The 26,411-nt window shown below is 46.7% G+C and overlaps 1 protein-coding gene across 1 annotated transcript in view; it reads right to left on the reverse strand.

Moving 5' to 3' along the window:
* Positions 1 to 2,443: 2,443 nt before the first annotated feature.
* The window catches only part of CD79B (CD79b molecule), a 29,764-nt gene continuing 5,796 nt past the window's right edge, over positions 2,444 to 26,411 (reverse strand). Inside the window, exons 2-5 of the mRNA XM_063116801.1 lie at positions 6,760 to 7,053; positions 6,186 to 6,304; positions 3,554 to 3,595; positions 2,444 to 2,752 (exon numbers count right to left, since the gene is read on the reverse strand). Coding sequence (XP_062972871.1) covers positions 2,654 to 2,752; positions 3,554 to 3,595; positions 6,186 to 6,304; positions 6,760 to 7,053 — 554 coding nt within the window. The 3' untranslated portion in view covers positions 2,444 to 2,653. The remainder of the gene's footprint in view (positions 2,753 to 3,553; positions 3,596 to 6,185; positions 6,305 to 6,759; positions 7,054 to 26,411) is intronic.

Genomic DNA, 26,411 nt, shown 5'->3' on the forward strand with positions numbered 1-26,411 from the left:
AAAAGAGGCTAGACAGCCACCTCGCATGGATGGTTTAATTGGTTTTCCAGCACACTGCAGAGGACTGGACTAGAATTACAGAATCATAGAATAGTAGAGTTGGAAGGGGCCTAAAAGGCTATCGAGTCCAAACCGTTGCTCAATGCTGGAATCCACCTTAAAGCATCCCTGACAGATGGTTGTTCATCTGCCTCTTGGATACTTCTAGTGTGGGAGAGCCCACAACCTCCCTAGGTAACTGGTTCCATTCTGCTCTAACAGTCAGTAAGTTTTTCCAGCCGGAATCTGGCTTCCTGTAACTTGAGCCCATTATTCTGCACTGGGAGGATCGAGAAGAGATCCTGGCCCTCTGTATGACAATCTTTTAAGTATTTGAACACTGCTATCAATCTTCTCTTCTCCAGGCTAAACATGCCCAGTTCTTTCAGTATCTCCTCATAGGGCCTTGTTTCCAGACCCATGATAATCGTCGTTGCCCTCCTCTGAATGCGCTCCAGCTTGTCTGCATCGTTCTTGAAGTGTGGTGCCCAGAACTGGATGCAATATTCAAGATGAGGCCTAACCAGTTCTGAATAGAGGGGAACCAGTACCCCGTGTGATTTGGAAGCTATACTTCTATTAATGCAGCCCAAAATAGTATTTACTTTTTTTGCAGCCACATCACACTGTTGGCTCATATTCAGCTTGCAATCTACAACAATTCCAAGATCCTTCTCGTTGGTGGTACTGCTGAGTCCATCTTGTAACTGTTCATTTGATTTCCTTTTCCTAGAAGTAGAACTTGATATTTAAATTTCATTCTGTTGTTTTCAGCCCAGCACTCCAGCCTATCAAGATCACTTTGAAGTTTGTTTCTGTCTTCTGGGGTATTAGCTATCCCACCCAATTTGGTGTCATCTGCAAATTTGATATGCGTTCACTGCACCTCCTCGTCCAAATCATTAATCAAAATGTTGAAGAGCACTGGGCCCAGGACTGAGTCCTGCGGTACCCCACTCGTTGCCTCTCCCCAGTTTGAGAAGGTACCATTGATAAACACTCTTTGAGTCTGATTCTGTAGCCAACTGTGGATCCATTTAACAGTTGTTCCATCTAGCTAGAGTTTGACTGTAGGAGTTCATTGCAAACAAATCAAACCATCTAGCCCAGTTTTAACTAGTTTCTCAGACTATCATGTGGGGCTTTGTCAAAAGCTTTGCTGAAGTCAAGATATATTATGTCCACAGCATTTCCACAGTCCACAAGGGAGGTTACCCAATCAAAAAATGAGATCAGATTAGTCTGACAGAATTTGTTCTTGACAAATCTATGTTGGCTTCTAGTAATCACTGCATTGTTTTCAAGGTGCTTACAGATTGACTTCTTTAGAATCTGCTCCAAAATTTTCCCAGGGATGGATGTCAGACTGACTGGTCTGTAGTTCCTCCTTTTTGCCCTTTTTGAAGATAGGGACGATAGCCCTCCTCCATTCGTTCGGCACCTGATACTTGTGGTCCATTCCAACTCAACAATTCTATGTTTCTGTGATTCCCACTGGTAGATGGATCTGCTGAGCATCCATATTAAACAACAAGTAGGATGGTTGTTCACAACTACGTTTTGTGGGTGTGAGCATGAACTGTGCAACCAGAAAGTAAGCAGCAGAACTTTCCAGGCAGGAAAGCGAATTATATCCAACAATTGCAAATGCATCCCAAATTCCAATTGTTACTCTCTAAACTTCTCTCAAGTGGGGCCCTTAACACCAACCTTCCCTAACCTGGAGCCCTCCAGATGTTTTGGACTTCAATTCCCAACAGTCCCAGCCAGCATGTCCAATGTTTAAGAATGATAGGTCTTGCAGTCAAAAATATCTGGATGGGACTAGGTTGGGGAAGGCTGCTCAAGACAGTTTCCCACATTCGTGGCTGCTTGCACACAGTTTCCCCCCATGTTCCTATGGTTGTCTGTATCAAACTCTTACTATTATTACAGTATAGCTGCAGGAGCTATACTAGAGTGACCAGATTTAAAAGAGGGCAGGGCACCTGCCGGAGCTATACTAGAGTGACCAGATTTAAAAGAGGGCAGGGCACCTGCCGGAGCTATACTAGAGTGACCAGATTTAAAGAGGGCAGGGCACCTGCAGCTTTAACTGGTGTGATGGAGAGGGAATTTCACCAGGTTCTCTATATATACAAATGACACCTGCTGAAATTCCCTTTTCAATACAACTGTTAAAGATACAGGAGCCCTGTCCTCCTTTTCATAGGGTCACCCTATCTGAGCGGTTTACTAGAACTGGAAGGACACACACACAAATTCAAAATTCCGGGGAGGAATGTCATTATTAGAACTCTTTTTTAATTTTGAAAAAAATTCAAATGTCACTTTTGAAAATCTTTTTGTAGTCTCTCTCTCTCCCTCCGTCCCTCAGGATTTGTGTGACTCTTATCAACAACTGGAAGGAATTGGGTATGTGGGTATTGCATTTTGTGTTAGCTCTTCAGGTGATGATAGATATGCAAGCGAGAGATAGAGCACTGAAGCAAATAAAATCCTCTAGTGTCTCCTCTGAGTGGGGGTTTCACACTGGCCATAGCCACAGCAGGAAGTGTTGTCCCATCGGTCAAGTCAGGTGCAGCACGCCTTGCTGGGAATACTGCAAATCCTTTCACTCCTCGCATGGATGTTCCCCCAAATCCCACTTCTCTGCTCTGTCCTGGTAAGTACCAATATCTTCATATGTATCGGCTAATTCAACCATCAATCCCTGAAGAAGAAGAAAAGCAGGATTGAAGCATAGGAGGAAAGCATTTCAAGACAAGAAAGTTCTGTCACTCTGAGTGAAAGGATGCTTCCAAATGTGGCTTTTATTGCCTCATTCACAGAATTTTACAGGGGGTCCAGACAATGGTGTCTTCCACTTGTAGACCTATCAGTTTTATTAATGTTTTATTATTATTTAGTGATGCTTTTGCTGGGCTTTTCTTTAAATGTACTGTTATTTGTAATGGACTTGTTTTGATATTTGAGTTTGTAGCTAATTGCTAAGTTCAGAGATTATTCTTGCTTTATTATTTGTTTTGAAAGTCTTCCTAGGGATAAATATTTACATCAATATATAATGTAAAGAGAGGGGATGAGGTCTCCCACTTAATGTTTGGAATACTGCAACATTGTCTGCAAGTTACAAGAAGGGGAAAATGCTGCAGGTAGCTGGTGAATGGATGGTGGTTTGGGCATAGCTACTGTAGCCTTGGGATCTCCATAGCCTATAGTCGTTTCCTGCTCCCCCCTTCCCTCCCACTCCCACTTTCTCTCTGTCTTCCCCCATTGCTGGGAGCAACGTGCTTGCTTTCTCACATGCTTGCTCTCTCTCCACCATGGGAATAGTGCTGCCTCCTCCCTCCTACAAACAGTTAAAAACCAGGCTCTGTTTGTTCTCTGCCTTGGTTGAGACCTGGATATATTCTGGCACTTTTTCCTCTCTTCCCTGCCAAGAAAGGAATATTCCCCCCCTCCCCGCCTTTCCTACTTTACCATTTTGAAAACACCACATCATGTTACTCACCTCGTAAGTGTGGTCTTCCCCAGATGCATCTTTGTGTTCACCCTAAAATGGAATAGAGGAACATAATCACACTCAACTTACTTAGTGTGTCTCGACACTAAGGAAAAATGCCACACCCTTTGTGGGCTTTTGTCTTTCCACGTTTATGATGGGCAGATTTAAATCATGAACATGTGATTTGGAATGGAAAACTTCCCCTCTTGGCAATGCTTTATTAAGTTCAATGAAACAGCAACTTCTAGTTGTGGAATTAAGTACTGCCAATTTCACATCATTATGGTTTATTCCAGCTTATCTCTGATCTTTTTCAAGCCAGATAAATGGGGAAAAGCAAGGAAGAAGTCCTGAAGGTTGACAATGTCATGTAAAGGACCCATGAGTGTGCAATAAATTGCTCATGTAGAAACACTGTTATTCTCTGTTTGAAAAGAAACAGCCTCAGATCCACTAGCAAAGCCTTGCTTGTCTCTATTAAGTACTGCTGGCCCTATTTCAGTACGCTGCTACCTTCATTTTCTTGTGTTAAGAAAGTCCTAATTTCTATGGATAGGATTCTATTTCTATTCTATGGATAGCTGTCTAGTTGATTGGAGATGCTACTTCTCCCAAAGAACTGAAGATGGCCTGAAAGTGGAATCACTGCTTGTGTTCTCTACACTCACCCACAGTTGCTTCTTGTTCTTATTGTTTCAAAAACCTTCAAAACCACTTGACCAGAGGCACTACAGGAAGCAAAGCACCTTTCAAACTATTTTCACTTTCTCCAGCCTTGTAAATCTATTTTACAACACCTCTTACCGGTCTTCTCTCTTAGGGTTTGCATAGGCCACTTCTGACCAGGGGTAATTATTTTTCATCCTAACCAAGGAGGCCAGGCTGAGTAATACAGTAAAGTGGGACTGCATGGGTAGTTCAAATGAGTCACGATATTTAGGGGAAGGCACTTGAGCTTTCCTAAACCCATTCACTGCTTGCTGCCTACCACATTCTAAATTAAATATCTGTTCCTGATCTCTTGCCTGTAATACCACTGCAATCAAACCACTGCCATGCTAAACACAGGAAATGGTCAGGGAAGTTCTGCACAGAAGCTGGGGAAAGTACAGAGAAGGGTCTCTTCCATGATAGCCCTGACTTTGTGGATCCAACTTCCCTGTGATAGTTACTTTGCAATTGTTCAGGAAATAAACAGTAAGGATGCAATCCTATGGAGTTAGTTGGCAGCCTTCAAACTCAGAGGCTGCTGAGTCTCCAATGCAGGGTGGCTGGAGAGCGGAGATGATCTTTGCCTCCACTCTTCAGCCGTTCTGCATTTCTGCTAGATGGGTGATTTTTTTGCTGCTTTGGAGCGGGAGGGAAGGAGGCTAGGGAGAGCATAGGAAATGTCATATGGCCGATGCTCCAGTGTCCTTTCCTCCTTGCCCCCAAGAACACCCCCTTTCCCCCATCTCTATGCTCCATTTACTGAGCATGGAGAGATAGCTGGTACAGTTCTCTCTGTGCTGGCTAGGAGGGGGAGGAGAAGGAAGTGTGGTTTCCTGGCTGTGAGGTATTTAATATTGTATACTTTTGTGAACCGCCCAGAGAGCTTCGGCTACTGGGCGGTATAAAAATGCAATAAATAAATAAATAAATATACCTCTGTGTGTTAATAATAATAATAATAATAATAATAATAATAATAATAATAATAATTTCTTACCCGCCTCCCCCTTTGGATCGAGGTGGGGAACAACATTAGAACAGGAAACAATACATCTTAAAAATTCTGGATTTCACATTGATCTGGATAGGCCTGCCGGAAAAGGCTAGCCTTTAAAGCTGCCTTAACATAACACAGAGAGTTAATTTTAGGAATCTCCTCCGGCAGGCCATTCCACAATTTGGGGGCGACAGAAGAAAAGGTCCTCTGGGAAACTGATGTCAGCCTAGTTTTAGCTGACTGAAGTAAGTTCACCCCAGAGGACCTGAGTTTGCGGGCGGACTGTATGGGAGAAGGCAATCCCACAGGTAACCTGGACCCAAACCATTTAGGGCTTTAAAGGTAATGACCAACACTTTGTACTTTGCCCAGAAACTAATTGGCAGCCAGTGGAGTGATTTTAATGTTGGGGTAATATGCTCACCCCTAGATGTACTGGTGACCAACCTGGCTGCCATATTTTGAACTAGTTGAAGTTTCCGAACTAGGTACAATGGTAGCCTTATGTAGAGCGCATTGCAGAAGTCAAGCCTTGAGGGTACCAGTGCATGCACTACTGTCTTTAGGTCTTCAGACTCTAGGAAGGGGCGCAGCTGGCGTATCAGCCGAAGCTGATAGTAGGCACTCCAGGCTGTCGCGTCTATCTGGGCTGTCATTTGGAGCGACGGATCCAGGAGTACCCCCAAACTGCGAACAAAGTCTTTCAGGGGGAGTGTAGCCCCATCCAGAACTGGTTGACACACCTCCAAACCCAGGTCAGATCCCTTGACAGCAAGCACCTCTGAAGGGCATTAAATAAAAAAAAATGCAATAATCATAACTCTAAACACACAACATTGTGTTGTAGCAACTATCAGAACACTCTATCTTAAGTTTCTGCCATGTTAGAATTTGGCATCTTGGCAAGAGGGCCCAGCACAGCACACTCACCTTCCCCAGAGTTAGGAACAGAGGGATGCTCACGAACAGGACAAGAAGAATGGACTGAATCACAATAATGGCATCTTTCAGGGTGTGCCGATTCTGCACCTGCTCAAAAGTGCTGATACCTTAGAAAGAGAAGACAGGTCAACCTCAGTTCTTTGATCTGCTTGTGGTCTGACACCTTGTCATACCTAGTTGGTGAACACAATTACCCTGAGGCATTTGAACTTTCAGATGTACCCAGATGTGATTTCAGTTTTCCTTTCTATCTTTGAAATGGAACCATTTTGAGCTGTAATCTATAGTAGAATACAAAATCCATGCTGCAATGCAACTGTGAATACAGTATGCATACATATAAGCATCCAGGGCTTGTATAATATTGCAGATATAGCATGGATGGTCCTTTAAATGGGATCAGATGGCATCCAATATGCCTGCTGGTATATTTCCCCCAAGAATGTGCACCTGTGCGGCCAAGCAAAACAGGCTTTAAGGCAGGATTCTGCATGCTCCCAGAGTTATATGCAGAGGACCTTGAATATAGGAGAGGGGAATATTTAAGAGATTAAAGACTCACCCATAACTCTGAGTTCCGTGCCACAGTGTATTTTCCTGCTCTTGTATGAATTGTTGCTCTCACAGAAGTAGATACCACTGTCAGTGTACTGGATTTTTTCAATCTTTATCATCACCTTTAATTCATTTCTTGTCACGTGTATCCTCGAATCGTTCATTAGGTTCTGATACTTGCCCTTCTCATTCTCTTTGTACCAATTTACCATAGAGTTAGAAGAGCAGCTGAGAGTGATGTGGGAACCTCGTCTTGCAGCAATGAAGCGTGAATTTGTCCAACTTACAGAAGCTGAAGTGTCTGAATAAAAGATGAAAACCACAGAGAGTGATGGAAAGGTGGGAGGAGAAGGGAAGAGATCTCGATTTGACTCACCAGTGATATAATGTTACATTAGAACAACATTTTGCACAAATTACAACTTTGGACACTTTTTTTAATTGAGTTCAAAATTCATAGACTGCTAGAGTTGTAAGGGGCCATTTACGCCATCAATTCTAATGCCCTGCTCAGTGCAGGAACCCAGTTTAAGCATCCCTGACCAATGGCTGCCCACTCTCCACTTGAATACCTCCAGTGACAGAGAGCCCACCACCTCCCTAGGCAGTTGGTTCCATTGTCTGACTGTTCTGACAGTTACGAAGCCTACCTGTAATGTAAGCCTGTTATTATTTCATGTCCTACTGTCTTGGATGGTAAAGAACAGATTGCAGCCCTCTTCTGTGTGACAAACATTTAGGTACTTGAAAAGTGCTATTATATCCTTTCTCAGTATTCACTTCTCAAGGCTAAACATACCCAGCTCCTTTCATACGTCCCTTGAACATCTTTGTAGCCTTTCCCTGAACACAAACAGGTAGCACAGAAGTGCAGGAACGGTGTCAGGAAGGCTAAAGCTGAGAACGAGCTCAGGTTATTCAGGGATGCTAAAAGCAACAAAAAAGCTTTCTTCAGGTATGTGCATAGTAATAGATAGAGGAAAGAAATGTTGGTTCAGCTACTCAGTGAAGATGGCAAAATGATAGCAGATGGCAAAGAAAAGATAGAAATGCTCAGTCTTCTCCCAAAAGCAGGTCTATGACTACCCCACCACCCCGCAAAAGGGAAGTACAACCTGAAGGGGAGGAATTACAAATTGAGATTGATAAAAAAAATGGTTAAGGAACACCTAATTACTTTGAACGAGTTCAAATCTCTAGAGTAATAATAATAATAATAATAATAATAATAATAATAATAATAATTTATTTATTTTTTGTTTCCCGCCTCCCCCTCTGGATCAAGGTGGAGTACAACACAAATGCAAACACCATAAAATATAACTAATTAAAACATTTAAAATTAATACATTATTAAAAGCAGCACGTTATTAAAAAGGCATCTTAAAATTCAACTGGGTAGGCCTGCCGGAAGAGATCAGTCTTTATGGCTTTCTTGATTTCTTAAAATCTGGAAAACTGTTAAGCTGATGAATCTCTCTCAGCAAGCCATTCCACAAAGTAAGAAAGGCAAAAAAACTCTCAGAGCCACTGTCTATTATCTTTGCAAAATCATGGAAGATGGGTGAAGTGCTGGACAGTTGGAAGAGGGCTGAAGGTGTCCATATCTTCAAAAAAGGCAAAAAGGAGAAACCTGGGAACTACAAACCAGACAATCTGACATCAATCCCTGGGGAAATGTTGGAGCAGATTGTAAAGAACTCCATGTGTAAGCACCTAAAAAATAATGCAGTGCTTACTAGAAGCTAATATGGATTCAGCAAGAACAATCCTGCAAGACTAATCTGATCTCATTTTTTGATTGGGGAACCTCCCTTGTGGACTGTGGGAATGCTGTCGATGTAATATATCTTGACTTCTGCAAAGCTTTTGACAAAGTACCACAAGACATTCTGATCAGCAAACTAACTAAAAGTGGGCTAGATAAAACAACTATTAGGTGGCTATAGAATCGGACTCAAAAAATGCTTATCAAAGTGTGGGGAGGTAATGAGTGGGTACTGCAGAGCTCAGTCCTGGGGCCAGTGCTCTTCAATATTTTTATTAATGACTTGGATGAAGAAGAGATTGTGGGATGCTTATCAAATTTGCAGATGACACAAAATTGGGTGGGATCGCTATTATCCTGGAATACGGGGGGGGGGAAGAATCAATGTCATCTTGATAAGCTGGAGTGCTGGACCGAATCATAGAATCACAGAATAGTAGAGTTGGAAGGGTCCTATAAGGCCTTCGAACCCAACCCCTTGCTCAATGCACCTTAGAGCATCCCTGACAGATGGTTGTCCATCTGCCTCTTGAAGGCCTCTAGTGTGGGAGAGCCCACAACCTCCCTAGGTAACTGGTTCCATTGTTGTACTGCTCTAACAGTCAGGAAGTTTTTCCTGATGTCCAACTGGAATTTGGCTTCCTGTAACTTGAGCCCATTATTCCGTGTCTTGCACTCTGGGAGGATCGAGAAGAGATCCTGGCCCTCTTCTGTCTGACAACCTTCCAAGTATTTGAAGTGTACTATATTGTCTCCCCTCAATTTTCTCTTCTCCAGGCTAAACATGCCCAGTTCTTTCAGTCTCTCTTCATAGGGCTTTGTTTTCAGACCCCTGATCATCCTGGTTGCCCTCCTCTGAACATGCTCTAGCTTGTCTGCGTCCTTCTTGAAGTGTGGTGCCCAGAACTGGACACAATACTCAAGATGAGGCCTAACCAGGGCTGAATAGAGGGGAACCAGTACCTCGTGCAAATTGGTACTTCTATTAATGCAGCCCAAAATAGCATTTGCCTTTTTTGCAGCCACATCACACTGTTGGATCATATTCAGCTTGTGATCTACAACAACTCCAAGATCTTTCTCATTTGTACTATTGCTGAGCCAAGTAGCCCCCATCTTGTAACTGTGCATTTGGTTAGTTTTTCCTAGATGTAGAACTTGGCATTTATCCCTATTAAATTTCATTCTGTTGTTTTCAGCCCAGTTCTCCACCCTATCAAGATCACTTTGAAGTTTGTTTCTGTCTTCTAGGGTATTAGCTATCCCACCCAATTTGGTGTCATCTGCAAATTTGATAAGCGTTCCCTGCACCTCCTCGTCCAAATCATTAATAAATGATTAATTTATAAATGATTAATTTATAAATGATCATTAATAAATGATTAATCATTAATAAAAATGTTGAACAGCACTGGGCCCAGGACTGAGCCCTGCGGTACCCCACTCGTTGCCTCTCCCCAGTTTGATAAACACTCTTTGAGTCGGATTCTGTAGCCAACTGTGGATCCACCTAATAGTTGTTCCATTTAGCCCACTGTTAGCTAGTTTGCTGATCAGAATATAAGCTTTGCTGAAGTCAAGATATATTATATCCACGGCATTCCCACAGTCCACAAGGGAGGTTACCCAATCAAAAAATGAGATCAGATTAGTCTGACAGAATTTGTTCTTGACAAATCCATGCTGGCTTCTAGTAATAACTGCATTGCTTACAAGGTAGTTACAGATTGACTTCTTTATAATTTTCTCCAAAATTGTTAAGGACCTTCTCTTTGACTTCCTTTGCTGCCAAACACCTGTTAGCTCTCCCTGTTAGCTTGCTCCCTGGGAACTGCCGGGCATATATACTTTGGCGTGGGTGGTTCGGCGATGGCTGGCACAGCAGGAAGCAGTCTTCCAATCACACACAATCAGGAATCAAGCAGAATTAAATACGCCACAAATCCTATGCAGCAGTTACGCTGGTTAAGTGGCATTAGGAAGCAGTGTAAGTGGCATTCTGCTGTTTGAGATGGAGCTAGTGCATGGAATGACACAACAGCAAAATTGCCTCAGTATGCCACCAGTACAGATGCTCTGCATGTATGAAATTATGCCAGCACAGCAGGGAAAAACATGTGTTACACTTCATCCTGAGCCCCAACATTTTACCAACATGCCCACAATGACAGGGGAAGTTTGCACCAGCTCAAGAACTAGTGCAAGTAATTTATCTCTCATTTAAGTCAATGAGAGGTGAAAGAACTTTTTTTTAAAGCTGCACCCCTACCTCCTACGACACAAAGCCTAAAATAAAAAAAGCTTAGGTTGAGTTGTGACTCAAGACGAAATCACAGCATATACTCACTGCTGTATAAACACACAGAGGCAGAACACAAGTCAGATGATAGGATATGCAGCATGGGGCTATATCTCTCTGGCTGCATATTGTGCACACTTAGATCTCATATGAGGAGCTCTGGTGAAGAGAGACTGGGGAAAGGCACTTCGCACACAAAGGAAGCACTCTGTGCTAAAAAGAGGGACTTTGTACAAAAAGAGGGAATTCTCCAATGCACAATGTGGAGCTCATGCACGGTGCTAACACTTTTTTGCCTACAAACCTAAGAGGTACCCGGTCCCAGGACTAAACGCACAAGCACCAAACAGAAACATCCACAGCAGAACAAGTTTAAGCATTAAGTGCCACATACAGGTAAGCTCTTTGGGGCCCAAGGCCAGGCACTCCACTTCAGCCTTGCCACATCTGGCTAAACACTCCTGAGCCTTTTTGCCTTGCAGGATCATAGCCTTGATGCAGGAAGCAGAACAGGTTGTCACTAATACCCACCCACCCTTACACTTTAACCACAATCCCCATGGGAGAAGGGGGGAGTATACTTACAGTCATTGCAGTGGTCTCCCCCCTTCTCTCAAATGGTGGGCCATAACAGAAGCCCCCCCACCCTCCGACCAGCAGCAGTGACTAGAATGCTCCAGACTGTTCTTCTGTAGGCTTGTTGACCTGGGGGTATCTACGTGGAACTTTTACTCTGGTTCTACTCCACCCGCAAGTTGATAATGTCAAATATTGCACACCCCTCTCTACACTGGTGGCCAAAATTGTGGACACTTTTTGCAATTTTCATGTTTTGCAACTTTGCATGCTTATAGAAAAAGTTGTTTCACGAAATTCAAATGTTTATAAATCAACTGAAAAAAGAATTTAATGCTGAATTCAATAAAAAAAACAGTGCAAATATCTGCATTACAAAAAAAAAGTTACGCTTACTTTAGTCTAAAAACAAACACAGGTGTGATTGAGTGAAGAAACGGATTGGAATTGCAAACCCTACTGGCCAATCACAGTCCTTGTTCTGGGGAAGTTGCAAAACACAAAAATTTCAAAAAGTGTCCACAATTTTGGCCAGCACTGTATAGCTAGTATGACGTTTCTTGCCCTAAATCCATTTCCCCACCCACCCTCAAACTCATTTTGTTACGGATTTTCCCGTCACTGCAGTTTCAGTGCAGTTTGGGAGTCCACATGACCTCAGCGTGGGTTGGAGAAAATGGTGCTGATTGACTGAAGGGAAGTTGCATGGTGTGGGGCAGAGTGAGAACAAAGGGCTAAACAAGGCTACCCAGAAGTAACTCATTGCCTTCCATTACACTATGCTGAGTACAAGAGTGGGGAGGAGAGCCAGCCCTGCTGCTTTGAGACTGCACTACGGCGAACGTGGGCTCCATCACTGCCTTTCTACTCTTTACTGCCACACGATTTCACAGTTGTACAATTGTGCATTTGTGCACTTTCAATATAGGGTACTTCAGGTTTCCCTACTAGTTTCTATTTTTACATTGCACTATTTTGCAGTTGCACTCTTTCAGTGACAGGGACTTTAAGAACTCTTCCTCTCCTTTCTCTTTTCCTTCTCTGACCCCCTCCCTCAGACTGCCACATCTACAGGGTGCAAGGAAAGGAAAGTAAGTGCAAAAGCAGCCTTGGGTCTGCTATTATTAGTAGCACTGCTGCTGTGCAGTCATTCAGAATGTTGTTTTTCTAGAGGAGACTTGTGGGGCACCCTTGCATTACTTCACCTGTGCTTTGGGGCACAGCCACCACTGTGGGGAGAGAGAGGGAGGCAAGGGCAGATATTTGCATGCCTACTCAAAAGTAACTCTTCCATTGCACTTTATGAGCATGCCAGTGAGGAAGGGAAGCCTGTTGATCCAAAGCTCCACAAGTACAATGGAGCACAGCTAAGAGAGGGTGGGCACCTGCATACATGCATGGATTCGAAGCGACGTAGATGCATGGAGTCATCCTTTCACTGTTAGGGAGTTGAGCAGCAGCAGCAGAAGAAACGAAAAACACTTTCAGAGCCCCGTCATTATTTGCTGTGCATTACAGCCATGTAATTGACCCTGCAAAGTTTCAGGGAAGAGTATTCCATATTCAATCGTGCCCACGTATCACAGTGGTTGTTGCTTCACAACTGCAATGCTGTGGGTTTTGAGGGGTGTGTGTGATCAGCAATGAAAGCGGCACCATGTTGACACCCCATTTGTTCCAGGCAAGCTCTTGCTCCCTGCATGGTCAATGACACAGTTATGCACAAGTGAAGAAGTTTCTTACATGGTGCTGGTGCTGTAAGAGATATCTTGTTGTCTATCCTTGAGCCACTGTCCAAGGCACAGGAGCCCTGCTGGAGTTGGCAACCCTGCACATGATTCTTTAATTTTAAGGATCTCTCCAGATGCTGTTCAACAAAGGCTTTTACTTTGCCATGTGTTTAATAGGGATTTGTAGATCTACAGCTGGCCTCAGGGTGGGACCATAAATGGGTGGGTGGGCAGAGAGATTGTTGGGCTCAGAGCCAGTGGCCTCTCCTCTCCCTCTGCTTGAAGTTTATATACTTCTTATTAATACAATCGTGTGAAAAAGAAAGTACACCCTCTTGGAATTGTATGATTTTACATATCAGGACATAATAACTAGGGATGTGCTCCGCTCCGATTAGGAGCGTAGAAGCAGTAGCGGATTGGCCTGCTCCGCCTTACCCAGAGGCGGAGTAGGAGCGGACCGCGGACCCCCTAGAAGCAAGGCGAAGAGAAGCGACCATTTTTCGGAGCTCCGAGTTCAGGCGGAGCGCTCCGGTCGCCATCTTGAAAACATTTCGCCATAGGATTGCATTGCGGCAAATAATCGCGCATAACTACGTTGTTTTTGAAGCTATCGTTCTGGAAATTCTTGTGCACAGAGAGTCGTGGATGGGGGTCATTTTGAGACCACTCTCACCTCTCTGCGTGCTGTGGTTCACGTGCAATATTTTTTTAAAAATCGGGGCAACCGCGGGGCTCAAACTGCGTTTCGGCTTTTCGCCCATAGGATTGCATTGAGGGAAAGAATCGGGGATAACTGGGGGGGGGTTTAAGCTATCGTTCTGAAAATTCTTGTGCACAGAGAGTCGTGGATGGGGGTCATTTTGAGACCACTCTCAACTTTCTGCGTGCTGTGGTTCACGTGCAATATTTTTTTAAAAATAGGGTCAACCGCGGGGCTCCGTTTCGGCTTTTCGCCCATAGGATTGCATTGAGGGAAAGAATCGGGGATAACTGGGGGGGGGTTTAAGCTATCGTTCTGAAAATTCTTGTGCACAGAGAGTCGTGGATGGGGGTCATTTTGAGACCACTCTCAACTTTCTGCGTGCTGTGGTTCACGTGCAATATTTTTTTAAAAATCGGGGTTTGGGTTTTTTTTATTTTTTTATTTTTATTTTTTTGGAAGCGATGACAGGCACATTCAACTCCCAATCCTGATGAGAATTCATCTCCTCAGAAAGCATCCTCCTCCAATCCCAGCGTTGGAGGGGGGACTAAGGCAGACCCACCCTGAGAACTTTCTGTTTTGTGTCTCTTTGTGGGTTGGCGTTCGTGGAGGGAACACTTACTTAGCTAGTGCTCCTGCTTTGGAGATAGATTAATTTAATATAGGTTTAGTTTGGCGCGTGTGTGTGTTTGTTTGCTTCTTTCTGACTTGTAGCTTAGTTTGCCCTGTGTTTTCCCCTTACTTTGATTTAATATAAACTTTATTTTTGAATTTTGGAGTGTGTGGTTGGGTTGGTTGGGTTGGTTGCCCCCCCCCCTTCCCTGTATTAAAGCCTGACTGTTCTGCTTTTGTGAAAGCTTTCTTTTGAAAGCATACACACAGTTTTTGTCCCATTTCCCTACATTTATATTCTTAAACATATTTTATTATATTCTTTCACATAGTCCATTAGTATATATTCTCATACATATTATATTAGTATTCATATTTTGTTCTTCTTATAGTAGTGGTTGGTTCTTTTCCCCCCTCCCCTCTCTTAAATCCTGATTGTGTTTCCTTCTATCTTCTATATACCAAATATACCAAAAAAATTGGATTCTCTTTTTCTTCTCTGTGTAACTTCGACGGAGTGGGCTGCTTTTGTCAAGTTCAACAGGCAGCCACAGATTGAGCATTTTGGGGAAAGCATACGCACACCATTTCCCTATTCTTAAACATATTATTATTATATTCTTTGACATAGTCTTAGTAGTCTATTAGTATACATTCTCATACATATTATAGTAGTGGTTGGTTCTTTTCCCCCCTCCCCTCTCTTAAATCCTGATTGTGTTTCCTTCTATCTTCTATATACCAAATATACCAAAAAAATTGGATTCTCTTTTTCTTCTCTGTGTAACTTCGACGGAGTGGGCTGCTTTTGTCAAGTTCAACAGGCAGCCACAGATTGAGCATTTTGGGGAAAGCATACGCACACCATTTCCCTATTCTTAAACATATTATATTATATTCTTTGACATAGTCTTAGTAGTCTATTAGTATACATTCTCATACATATTAGTAGTAGTAGTATTCATATTTTGTTCTTGTTATAGTAGTGGTTGTCCCATTTCTTGTCCCATTTCCCTACATTTATTAGTAATATTCTTAAACATATTATTATATTCTTGTAGATATTCTTAGTAGTAGATATATATATATATATTAGTATATTCTCATACATATTAGTAGTAGTATATTTTATTGTTCTTGTCCCATTTCCCTACATTTAAACATATTATATCTTCTTATACATATTCTTAGTAGTACCTTATACATAGTATTAGTAGTATTAATATTTTGTTAGTCATCATGAAAAGAGGAAGCAGGCGTGCTGAAAGCAGCAAGGCTCAGTCTGCCAGCAGTAAGCAGGCTTCCTCTCCTCCTGTGAAACTCAAACGGGCAACTCCTTGGCTGACTGCTCCAAAACAGAAGCAGGACAAGCAGCAGGCAGAGCCACTCTCTTCTGCAACTTGTGCCCGGCGTTCTCTTTTTGAGGGTGGGAATGGGAAAAGTGCCCGTTTGCAAGAGGCACGTGGCAGCAGTGCCATTAGAGGAGGAGGAGTATCCCCAACTCCTTCATTCTCCTTTCAGCCCACGAGCCCGATGATGGACCTAGACGAGGTCCTCAGCACAGTGGAGGGGGGGGAGGAGGAGGAGGAGGCGGTGGGCCTCCAGGATGTGGGGGCTGAGGAGGAGCAGCAGCAGGCCGAGGCTCTCTCCCCAGTCTCATCCCACACCCCTGTTTCTGTGGCAACACCAGAGAGCTCAGGCGGGCAATTGGTGGTGTCACCACGGAAACGAAAGACAAGCATCGTGTGGGACCACTTTGAGTTGGGAGCGGATCCCCGCTTTGCTGTCTGTCGCCACTGCAAACTCAGCCTAAGCAGGGGTTCATCGACAGGGCATTATGGAACCAGCAGCATGAAGATGCATCTTAAGAGGCAGCACCAGTCGGTCTTGCTGGGGAAAGAGGCGGGCAAGGCGACTGGTTCCAGGGGAAAGCCGAAGGCGGCGGCTGCTGCTGCTGCTGCTGCTGCTGCTGCTGCTGGCACTTCCAGTCTCAGCTCTCCATCTCCCATCCCCACAAGGGTTAGGCAGGCAACCCTGCCGGAAATGGGGTGGGGGAAGTATGGAACCACAAGATGGCGTTTTCCAACGCCCTCCCAGATCACCACGTCAATCGGTGAGATGGTGGCGTTGGACGACCAGCCATTCAGCCTCGTCGACAACGCAGGCTTCAAGAGGCTGATGGCGCTTGTGGTGCCATACTACAAGCTGCCGTGTCGCACCACCCTGAGCAGGCGGGTGGTGCCTTCCCTGTACCGTTCCTGCAGGGAGTTAGTGCTGGGTCGTCTGTGCCAGGCAGAGGCACGGATGGTGCACTTCACCTCGGACATTTGGTCCAGCGAGGGCGGAGTGCACGCTTACCTGTCCCTGACGGCACACTGGTGGGCAGCCGTGGGGCAGGAAGGATCCAGCACTACAGGGACTGGCAAGGAGGGCTACTGCTGGGCCCTCCTCCACACGCAAGTGATGGACCAGTCCCACACGGCAGGGGAGATTACGGAGGCCATGAACCGCATGGTGGATGGGTGGCTAGCTGGGCAGAAGGTCACCCGCGGTTACATGGTCACGGACGGGGGAGCCAACATGGTGAAGGCGGTGCGCGACGGCGGATTCGAGGGCGTCCGCTGCATCGCGCACGTCTTGAACCTGGTGGTGAGGGATGGCCTTGGGATGGGCAGCAGCAAGCCCAACCTCGGTCCCCTGTCCGGGATCCGTAACCTCCTGGAGAGCTGCAGAAAGGTGGCAGGCCATTTCCACCACAGCGTCAAGGGCAGTCGCTTGCTGCGGGAGAAGCAGGAGGAGTTGAATCTCCCGCAGCACAGGCTAGTGCAGGATGTGGTGACACGCTGGAACTCCACCTACCTGATGCTGGAGCGGATGGTGGAGCAACAGCGTGCCATCCACGACTTGTTCAGGGTCAGGGACATGGGCGTCCACCACCTGGGCAAGCAGCAGTGGGACGCCATGTCCCAGCTGGTGGCGGTCCTCAAGCCGTTCCTGAACGCCACCGAGACCCTGAGCAAAAGCTCTGCCCTCCTCAGCCAGGTGATCCCTGTATGCAGGCATCTCCAGAAACAGATGGGCGACTTTCTGGAGTACAGGGATCCCGTCACCGGCAGGCGCTTCGAGCCCGAGGTCCGCGAAGCGGTGACTAGGCTGAGGGACGGCGTGACGCGGAGGCTGGAGCCCATCCAAACCGACAGGGTCCACATGTTGGCAGCCATGTGCGACCCTCGTGTGAAGGATGGGCTTTGTGGGCCAAATAGCAGGCAGCACTGGGTGGAAACGCTGGTGGGCGAAGTGCGGGCGGCATGGGCCAAGAGGGTGGGGCAGAGTGAGGCAGAGGAGCAGGCCACCCCTCCCCGCAGCAGCACCAGCAGCACCAGCAGCAGCCTCACCTGCATCCCTCCCAGCAGCAGCACAGGCGAGGGGTATTGGGAAGAGGCTCTGCACACCGTGTTTGGGCAGAGACCCTCCCCAGCCACCAGCCAGGATGACGCTGCAACCACCGTGCAGCGTTACCTGTCAGAGCCCATCGAGGACTCCTCCATGGACCCCCTGGCCTACTGGTCATCCCGTTTTCAGATTTGGCCGGACCTGGCGCGGGTGGCCATGGATCGACTCAGCTGCCCACCCACCAGTGTTCCAAGCGAGAGGGTGTTCTCTATGGCGGGCGACATAGTGACCCCTCACCGCTCTCGCTTGGAGCCGGACTTGGTGGAGCAGCTGGTCTTTCTGAAGGGCAATCTCCCCCTGCTGGGATACCCCACCCTCAAGCCCTCGTGGGAGTGACAGGCAGGCTCCCTTTAATTCCACCCCTCCTTGGGTTGGCAGGCACACTACAGTTCAGGCAGGCTGGTTTTTTCTCTGTAGGCACTAGGCAGAGTTTGTCACCGTGCGTGTGTGTGACTGACTGTGAGGGCAAAGCACCGCACTTGAGTTCATTTCATTTCTGTGGCGTCCGGTACAGCTTAGTCAACTCATCCGGATAGTTTTCCACCCAGTTCCAAAAGACTCCATTTATTTATTTATTTATTTATTTATTTATTTAATTAATTACATTTATATACCGCCCCACAGCCAAAGCTCTCTGGGCGGTTTACAACCGTTTGTCCATGATTGACTGCACGTTTAGGTGAGGTGCAAGCAGGGGGCAAGGCAATGCCTGGCACCACCACCACCACTAGCCAGGCTGCCTCTCTCCAGCAGTCCACGGGTCGCCCTTTGGAGTGCCCTGGGAGTGGAAGACGTACTCCCTGATCCAGAAGTATGGTTTTTTGAGAAGCAAACAGGCGAGTCCTCGCCTTTGAGAAGCAACCTTTCACTTGAACTCATGGAAGTCATTGACTTCAGCACAGCCACTACATAGAGGCTGTGGACCTCTGGGTGACTCCATCAGTGTGCTGATTTTGAGAAGCAACCTTTCACTGAAACTCATTCACTTCCCCAATTGAGGGTGAGGGAGGTTACACTCCAGCAGTCCACGGGTCGCCCTTTAGATAGCTCGGGGATCAAATGGAGTCCTTGATCTGTGTGCTGATTTTGAGAAGCAACCTTTCACTGAAACTCATTCACTTCCCCAATTGCGGCTGGTACTCCAACAGTCCACCGAACGCCCATAGCACAGCCACTTAGTGCATAGGGACAGTTTAAGTTTCCTCCTGAGAAGTGAGCACTCACTTCAACTCATGACAGCCATTGACTTCACCACAGCCACTACTGCGGATGCTGTGGTCCTCCAGGATGTGGGGATAAGTAGCAGTCGCTGGTCGAGCTTCTCTCCCCAGTCTCATATGGAGCAATTTTGAGCTCTCACTTCGACTTCAAGTTCAGACACTTGAGCACAGCCCCTACGGTGGAGGCACAGCTGGCCGTGCCTCTCTCCCCAACCACTGACTGCACAGGGACAGTTTAAGTTTCCTCCTGAGAAGTGAGCACTCACTTCAACTCATGACAGCCATTGACTTCACCACAGCCACTACTGCGGATGCTGTGGTCCTCCAGGATGTGGGGATAAGTAGCAGTCGCTGGTCGAGCTTCTCTCCCCAGTCTCATATGGAGCAATTTTGAGCTCTCACTTCGACTTCAAGTTCAGACACTTGAGCACAGCCCCTACGGTGGAGGCACAGCTGGCCGTGCCTCTCTCCCCAACCACTGACTGCACAGGGACAGTTTAAGTTTCCTCCTGAGAAGTGAGCACTCACTTCAACTCATGACAGCCATTGACTTCACCACAGCCACTACTGTGGATGCTGTGGTCCTCCAGGATGTGGGGATAAGTAGCAGTCGCTGGTCGAGCTTCTCTCCCCGGTCTCGTCCCACCCCTCTTCCGCTGTAACCCTGTCTTTGAGAAGCAAGCTGTCACTTCAACTCATGGACTTCCCCTATGTGCGGGTGGTACTCCAGTAGTCGACCGATCGCCCATAGCACAGCCACTTAGTGCGTAGGGACAGTTTAAGTTTCCTCCTGAGAAGCAAGCTGTCACTTCAACTCATGGACTTCCCCTATGTGCGGGTGGTACTCCAGGTGTCCACCGATCGCCCATACCACAGCCACTTTGTGTGTACGGACAGTTTAATTTTCCTGAGAAGTGAGCACTCACTTCAACTCATGGACTTCCCCAATTGCGGCTGGTACTCCAACAGTCCACCGAACGCCCATATCACAGCCACTTAGTGCATAGGGACAGTTTAAGTTTCCTCCTGAGAAGTGAGCTTTCACTTCGACTCATGACAGCCATTGACTTCACCACAGCCACTTCTCGGTGGATGCTTTGTTCCACCAGGATGTGGGTGAGGAGGATTAGTTGCAGCAGCTGGCCGAGCGTCTCTCCCCAGTCTCGCAATTCAAGTTATCTGAGAAGTGAGCTTTCACTTCGACTCATGGACTTCCCCTATGTGTGGGAGGTACTCCAGCAGTCGACCGATCGCCCATAGAACAGCCACTTAGTGTGTACGGACAGTTTAATTTTCCTGAGAAGTGAGCACTCACTTCAACTCATGAAACTCATGAAAGCCATAGACTTCCGATGCAACCTCTCTCTCCTCAGTCTCATCCTCTTCCTCTTCCCCTTCTGCTGTAACCCGTCTTTGAGAAGCAAGCTTTCACTTAAACTCATCATTCACTTCCCCAACTGAGGGAGGTAAAGTCCAGCAGTCCACGGGTCGCCCTTTGGAGTGCCCTGGGAGTGGAAGACGTACTCCCTGATCCCGAAGTATGGTTTTGAGAAGTAAGCTGTCACTTGAACTCATGAGCCTCTGTGCAAAAGCTGTCCTTGTGTGTGTGGTTGTGAGTGTTACTGCAGCTGCCTGTCTCGCTGCGAAAATGAAACAGGCAAGTCCTCGCCTTTGAGAAGCAACCTTTCACTTAAACTCATGGAAGTCATTGACTTCAGCACAGCCACTACGTAGAGGCTGTGGACCTCTGGGTGACCCGATCAGTGTGCTGATTTTGAGAAGCAACCTTTCACTGAAACTCATTCACTTCCCCAATTGCGGCTGGTACTCCAGTAGTCCACCGAACTCCCATAGCACAGCCACTTAGTGCATAGGGACAGTTTAAGTTTCCTCCTGAGAAGTGAGCACTCACTTCAACTCATGACAGCCATTGACTTCACCACAGCCACTACTGCGGATGCTGTGGTCCTCCAGGATGTGGGTGAGGATTAGTCGCAGCAGCTGGTCGAGCTCCTCTCCCTGGTCTCATATGGAGCAATTTTGAGCTCTCACTTCGACTCCAAGTTCAGACACTTGAGCACAGCCCCTACGGTGGAGGCACAGCTGGCCGTGCCTCTCTCCCCAACCACTGACTGCACAGGGACAGTTTAAGTTTCCTCCTGAGAAGTGAGCACTCACTTCGACTCATGACAGCCGTTGACTTCACCACAGCCACTTTGTGTGGGATGCTGTGGTCCTCCAGGATGTGGGGATTAGTAGTAGCCACTGGTCGAGCTTCTCTCCCCGGTCTCGTCCCACCCCTCTTCCGCTGTAACCCTATCTTTGAGAAGCAAGCTGTCACTTCAACTCATGGACTTCCCCTATGTGCGGGTGGTACTCCAGTAGTCGACCGATCGCCCATAGCACAGCCACTTAGTGCGTAGGGACAGTTTAAGTTTCCTCCTGAGAAGTCAGCACTCACTTCAACTCATGACAGCCATTGACTTCACCACAGCCACTTCTCGGTGGATGCTTTGTTCCACCAGGATGTGGGTGAGGATTAGTAGCAGAAGCTGGTCGAGCTTCTCTCCCCAGTCTCATATGGAGCAATTTTGAGCTCTCACTTCGACTCCAAGTTCAGACACTTGAGCACAGCCCCTACGGTGGAGGCACAGCTGGCCGTGCCTCTCTCCCCAACCACTGACTGCACAGGGACAGTTTAAGTTTCCTCCTGAGAAGTGAGCACTCACTTCGACTCATGACAGCCGTTGACTTCACCACAGCCACTTTGTGTGGGATGCTGTGGTCCTCCAGGATGTGGGGATTAGTAGTAGCCACTGGTCGAGCTTCTCTCCCCGGTCTCGTCCCACCCCTCTTCCGCTGTAACCCTATCTTTGAGAAGCAAGCTGTCACTTCAACTCATGGACTTCCCCTATGTGCGGGTGGTACTCCAGGTGTCCACCGATCGCCCATAGAACAGCCACTTAGTGTGTACGGACAGTTTAATTTTCCTGAGAAGTGAGCACTCACTTCAACTCATGACAGCCATTGACTTCACCACAGCCACTACTGCGGATGCTGTGGTCCTCCAGGATGTGGGTGAGGATTAGTCGCAGCAGCTGGTCGAGCTCCTCTCCCTGGTCTCGTCCCACCCCTCTTCCGCTGTAACGCCCTCTTTGAGAAGCAAGCTGTCACTGAAACTCATGAAAGCCATAGACTTCCGAAGCAACCTTTCACTTCAACTCATTGACTTCCCCTTTGAGAAAAAGCTAAGCTCCAGTAATGCACCGTTTTTCCGTGGGACAGCTCTCTTTCGAGAAGCTGCACTGCATATGCAGCAGTGCCATGGCTTTGAGAAGCCGAGACCCATCCCAGCCACCGGGAACCGGAGGAAAACTCCAGCAGTCCACGGGTCACCCTTTAGATAGCTCGGGGATCAAATGGAGTCCTTGATCTGTGTGCTGATTTTGAGAAGCAACCTTTCACTGAAACTCATTCACTTCCCCAATTGTGGCTGGTACTCCAACAGTCCACCGAACTCCCATAGCACAGCCACTTAGTGCATACTAGGGACAGTTTAAGTTTCCTCCTGAGAAGTCAGCACTCACTTCGACTCATGACAGCCATTGACTTCACCACAGCCACTTTGTGTGGGATGCTGTGGTCCTCCAGGATGTGGGGATTAGTAGTAGTCACTGGTCGAGCTTGTCTCCCCGGTCTCGTCCCACCCCTCTTCCGCTGTAACCCTGTCTTTGAGAAGCAAGCTGTCACTTCAACTCATGGACTTCCCCTCAGAGAAAAAGCTAAGCTCCAGCAGTCCACCGATCTCCCGTAGCACAGCCACTACATTTCCTGAGAAGTGAGCTCTCACTTCAACTCGTCTTGTAGTGCGCCCGCCGAGTTGAGCACAGCCACTACAGTGGAGGCGCCTGCCCGCCTGCCTGGGAGCCATCCTTGTGAGGTAGCTGGATCTGCTGGGACTGACTCCCCCACAGATCTATGGCTTACTTGTGCAAGGTACCAGCTTTTCTGGGCCCGCCAACCCATGCCTGCCTGCCTGTCTGCCCGCCTCCCCCGGGGTGCTGCTGTGGTGGGGCATCTGCCAGGACTGACTCCTCGCCTGCTCTGCCCGCCTGGTGCCTGGGAGATGGGCTTTGCGGTTCGTGGCCAGCACCCTCCGGCACGCTTGCTCCCAGTCGTCCTCCTCTGTGCCCCTCAAGGCGTAACTGCTGGCTTAGAAAGAAACAACCAGCCATCTTTGCCTCACTTTGCGCCCACTTATGGGTTGGTTTGCTATGCGTTAGTGCTCAAGCCATCCTTGCGGCACTACAATGCATGCTGCCTGCCTGCTTTCCCTCCCTTCTCCCCTTCCCGCCTTGCAGCGATGGTGTATGTGTCTTGCTTTGACTAAGGGGAGAAGTCCTTCCTGCGCTCACTTAGACTTTATCAAATTCAATAATCCCTTTTTCAAATGTGCCAGAAGATTTAGGGTTATCTCGTGGCATGTTGGGATTGCCTTGGAACTGGCCCCATTGAGCTGTCTGCAATTGCAACTTTAAATCCCTGACATACTGGAGTGTTCAAATTTCAAAAGTTCCCCTAACATCAGGGGATGATGGGATTGCCTTGAAACTTGGTGTCCATGGGGACACATGGGTAAGCTGTCATGGGACCAAAGGATAGGTTTCTAACGTGCAAATTGACGTAGTTGTAGAATGGGACTTGATTTGGGGTGAGTTAAAAAGTTTAAGCCGCGCCAAAAATCAGGGGATGATGGGATTTGCTTGCAACTTGGCGTGCATGTGGACACATGGATAAGCTGCCCTGGTGCCGAGTTTGAGGTTTCTAACATGCAAATTGACGGAGCTATCCCAAGGGGTGTGAATGGGGTGCCCGATTTTCATAAATTCCCCAAAAATCAGGGGATGATGGGATTGCCTTGAAACTTGGCGTGCATGTGGACACGTGGATAAGCTATCATGGTGCTGAGTTTGAGGTTTCTAACGTGCAAATTGACGTAGTTGTAGAATGGGACAATTTGGGGTGAGTTAAGCCATGCCAAAAATCAGGGGATGATGGGATTTGCTTGCAACTTGGCGTGCATGTGGACACATGGATAAGCTGCCCTGGTGCCGAGTTTGAGGTTTCTAACATGCAAATTGACGGAGCTATCCCAAGGGGTGTGAATGGGGTGCCCGATTTTCATAAATTCCCCAAAAATCAGGGGATGATGGGATTGCCTTGAAACTTGGCGTGCATGTGGACACGTGGATAAGCTATCATGGTGCTGAGTTTGAGGTTTCTAACGTGCAAATTGACGGAGCTATCTAAAGGGGTGTGAATTAGGGTTATGGGAGGTGCGTTAGAGGGTAGAGCCGCGCCAAAAATCAGGGGATGATGGGATTTGCTTGCAACTTGGCGTGCATGTGGACACATGGATAAGCTGCCCTGGTGCCGAGTTTGAGGTTTCTAACATGCAAATTGACGGAGCTATCCCAAGGGGTGTGAATGGGGTGCCCGATTTTCAAAAATTCGCCAAAAATCAGGGGATGATGGGATTGCCTTGAAACTTGGCGTGTGTGTGTATACGCCCATGAGGTGTCATGGTGCCAAACGTGAGGTTTCTAACTTCAACGGAAAAAAAGTTGTTTACTTTTTTAGCTTTCAATGCAAGCCTATGGGGGGGCAAAAACGGAGCTCCGGATCCGATCCGGAGCTCCGAGCGGAGCGGAGCGGAAGTGGGCGGAGCGGGGGCGGGGCGGAGCGACCCGCTCCGAAAAATGGCGGATCTGCAAGTGAAGCGGAGCGGGGGGTCCGTGCACACCCCTAATAATAACAATCATCTGTTCCTTAGCAGGTCTAAAAATTAGGTAAACACAACCTCAGATGAACAACAACACATGACATATTACACCGTGTCATGATTTATTTAACAGAAATAAAGCCAAAATGGAGAAGCCATGTGTGAAAAAGTAAGTACACCTTATGATTCAATAGCTTGTAGAACCACCTTTAGCAGCAATAACTTGAAATAATCATTTTCTGTATGACTTTATCAGTCTCTCACATCGTTGTGGAGGAATTTTGGCCCACTCTTCTTTACAACGTTGCTTCAGTTCATTGAGGTTTGAGGGCATTTGTTTATGCACAGCTCTCTAAAGGTAGGGTGACCATATTTTGGAAACCAAAAAGGAGGACAACATGGTCGCCCCCAAGGGGGCGTGTCCAGTACCAAGGGGGCGTGCCCACCCAAACATAGCCTTGGTCACATGTCTGATTTTACAGCACACATTTAAGACAAATCTGTTCTACATAACTTCTTAATGTTAAAATCACTGAAATAAAGAACAAGTGAGAGATTCAATGTATCTGAAATTAACTTCACTCACTCCTACTTTTGTAGGTTTTGCTCTACTTTGAAGCTTTTGCTATACTCTGTATGTTACATTCTCCCCTTCCCTCAAATATCTTTTCTGACTGTATCTTCACTCATTGCAAGCTGCTGTTGTTGTTAACAGGGTTTGCTACTGGCCCCAGATCTGTTTCAAATTTGGTATGGCTAAAGCTCTACCTAAAAGCTATCATGGTACCAACTTTCAGCTCTTTATCTTTAAAAATGACAGTTTAAAAATAATAATTTTAAAACCTCATTTTTTAAAAAAATTCCTAATGAACGGATCTGTTTCAAATTTGGTGTGGCCAAAGCTAAATCCTATCATGGTACAAAGTTTCATCTCTTTAAATTTAAAAATGACGATTTTAAAAATAATAATTTTAAAACCTCAATTTTAAAAAAAATTCCTAAAAAATCAATGGATGAACGGATCTGTTTCAAATTTGGTATGACTAAAACCCTTCCTAAGAGCTACCATTGTGCCAAGTTTCATGTCTTTATCTTAAAAAATGATGGAGTTATAAGCATTTTTGTTAATTCCCATTAGAGCTGCTCTTTGAAAAATAATAATCCGGATTTCCCCTCCCCGTCCCGGATTTGCCATCAAAAACCCGGACAAATCCGGTCATATGGTCACCCTAGGTCTGGACTTTGACTGGGCCATTGCAATACCTTGATTCCTTCTTTTTCAGCCATTCTGTTGTAGATTTGCTGGTGTGCTTGGGATCATTGTCCTGTTGCATGAGCCAATTTCGGCCAAGCTTTAGCTGTCGGACAGATGGCCTCACATTTGACTCTAGTATACTTTCATATACAGAGGAGTTCATGGTCGACTAAATGACTGCAAGGTTCCCAGGTCCTGTGGCTGCAAAACAAGCCCAAATCATCATCCCTCCACCACCGTGCTTGACAGTTGGTATGA

This window comes from Elgaria multicarinata, chromosome 1, assembly GCF_023053635.1.
Source record: "Elgaria multicarinata webbii isolate HBS135686 ecotype San Diego chromosome 1, rElgMul1.1.pri, whole genome shotgun sequence".
In the NCBI taxonomy this organism is placed as follows: domain Eukaryota; kingdom Metazoa; phylum Chordata; class Lepidosauria; order Squamata; family Anguidae; genus Elgaria; species Elgaria multicarinata.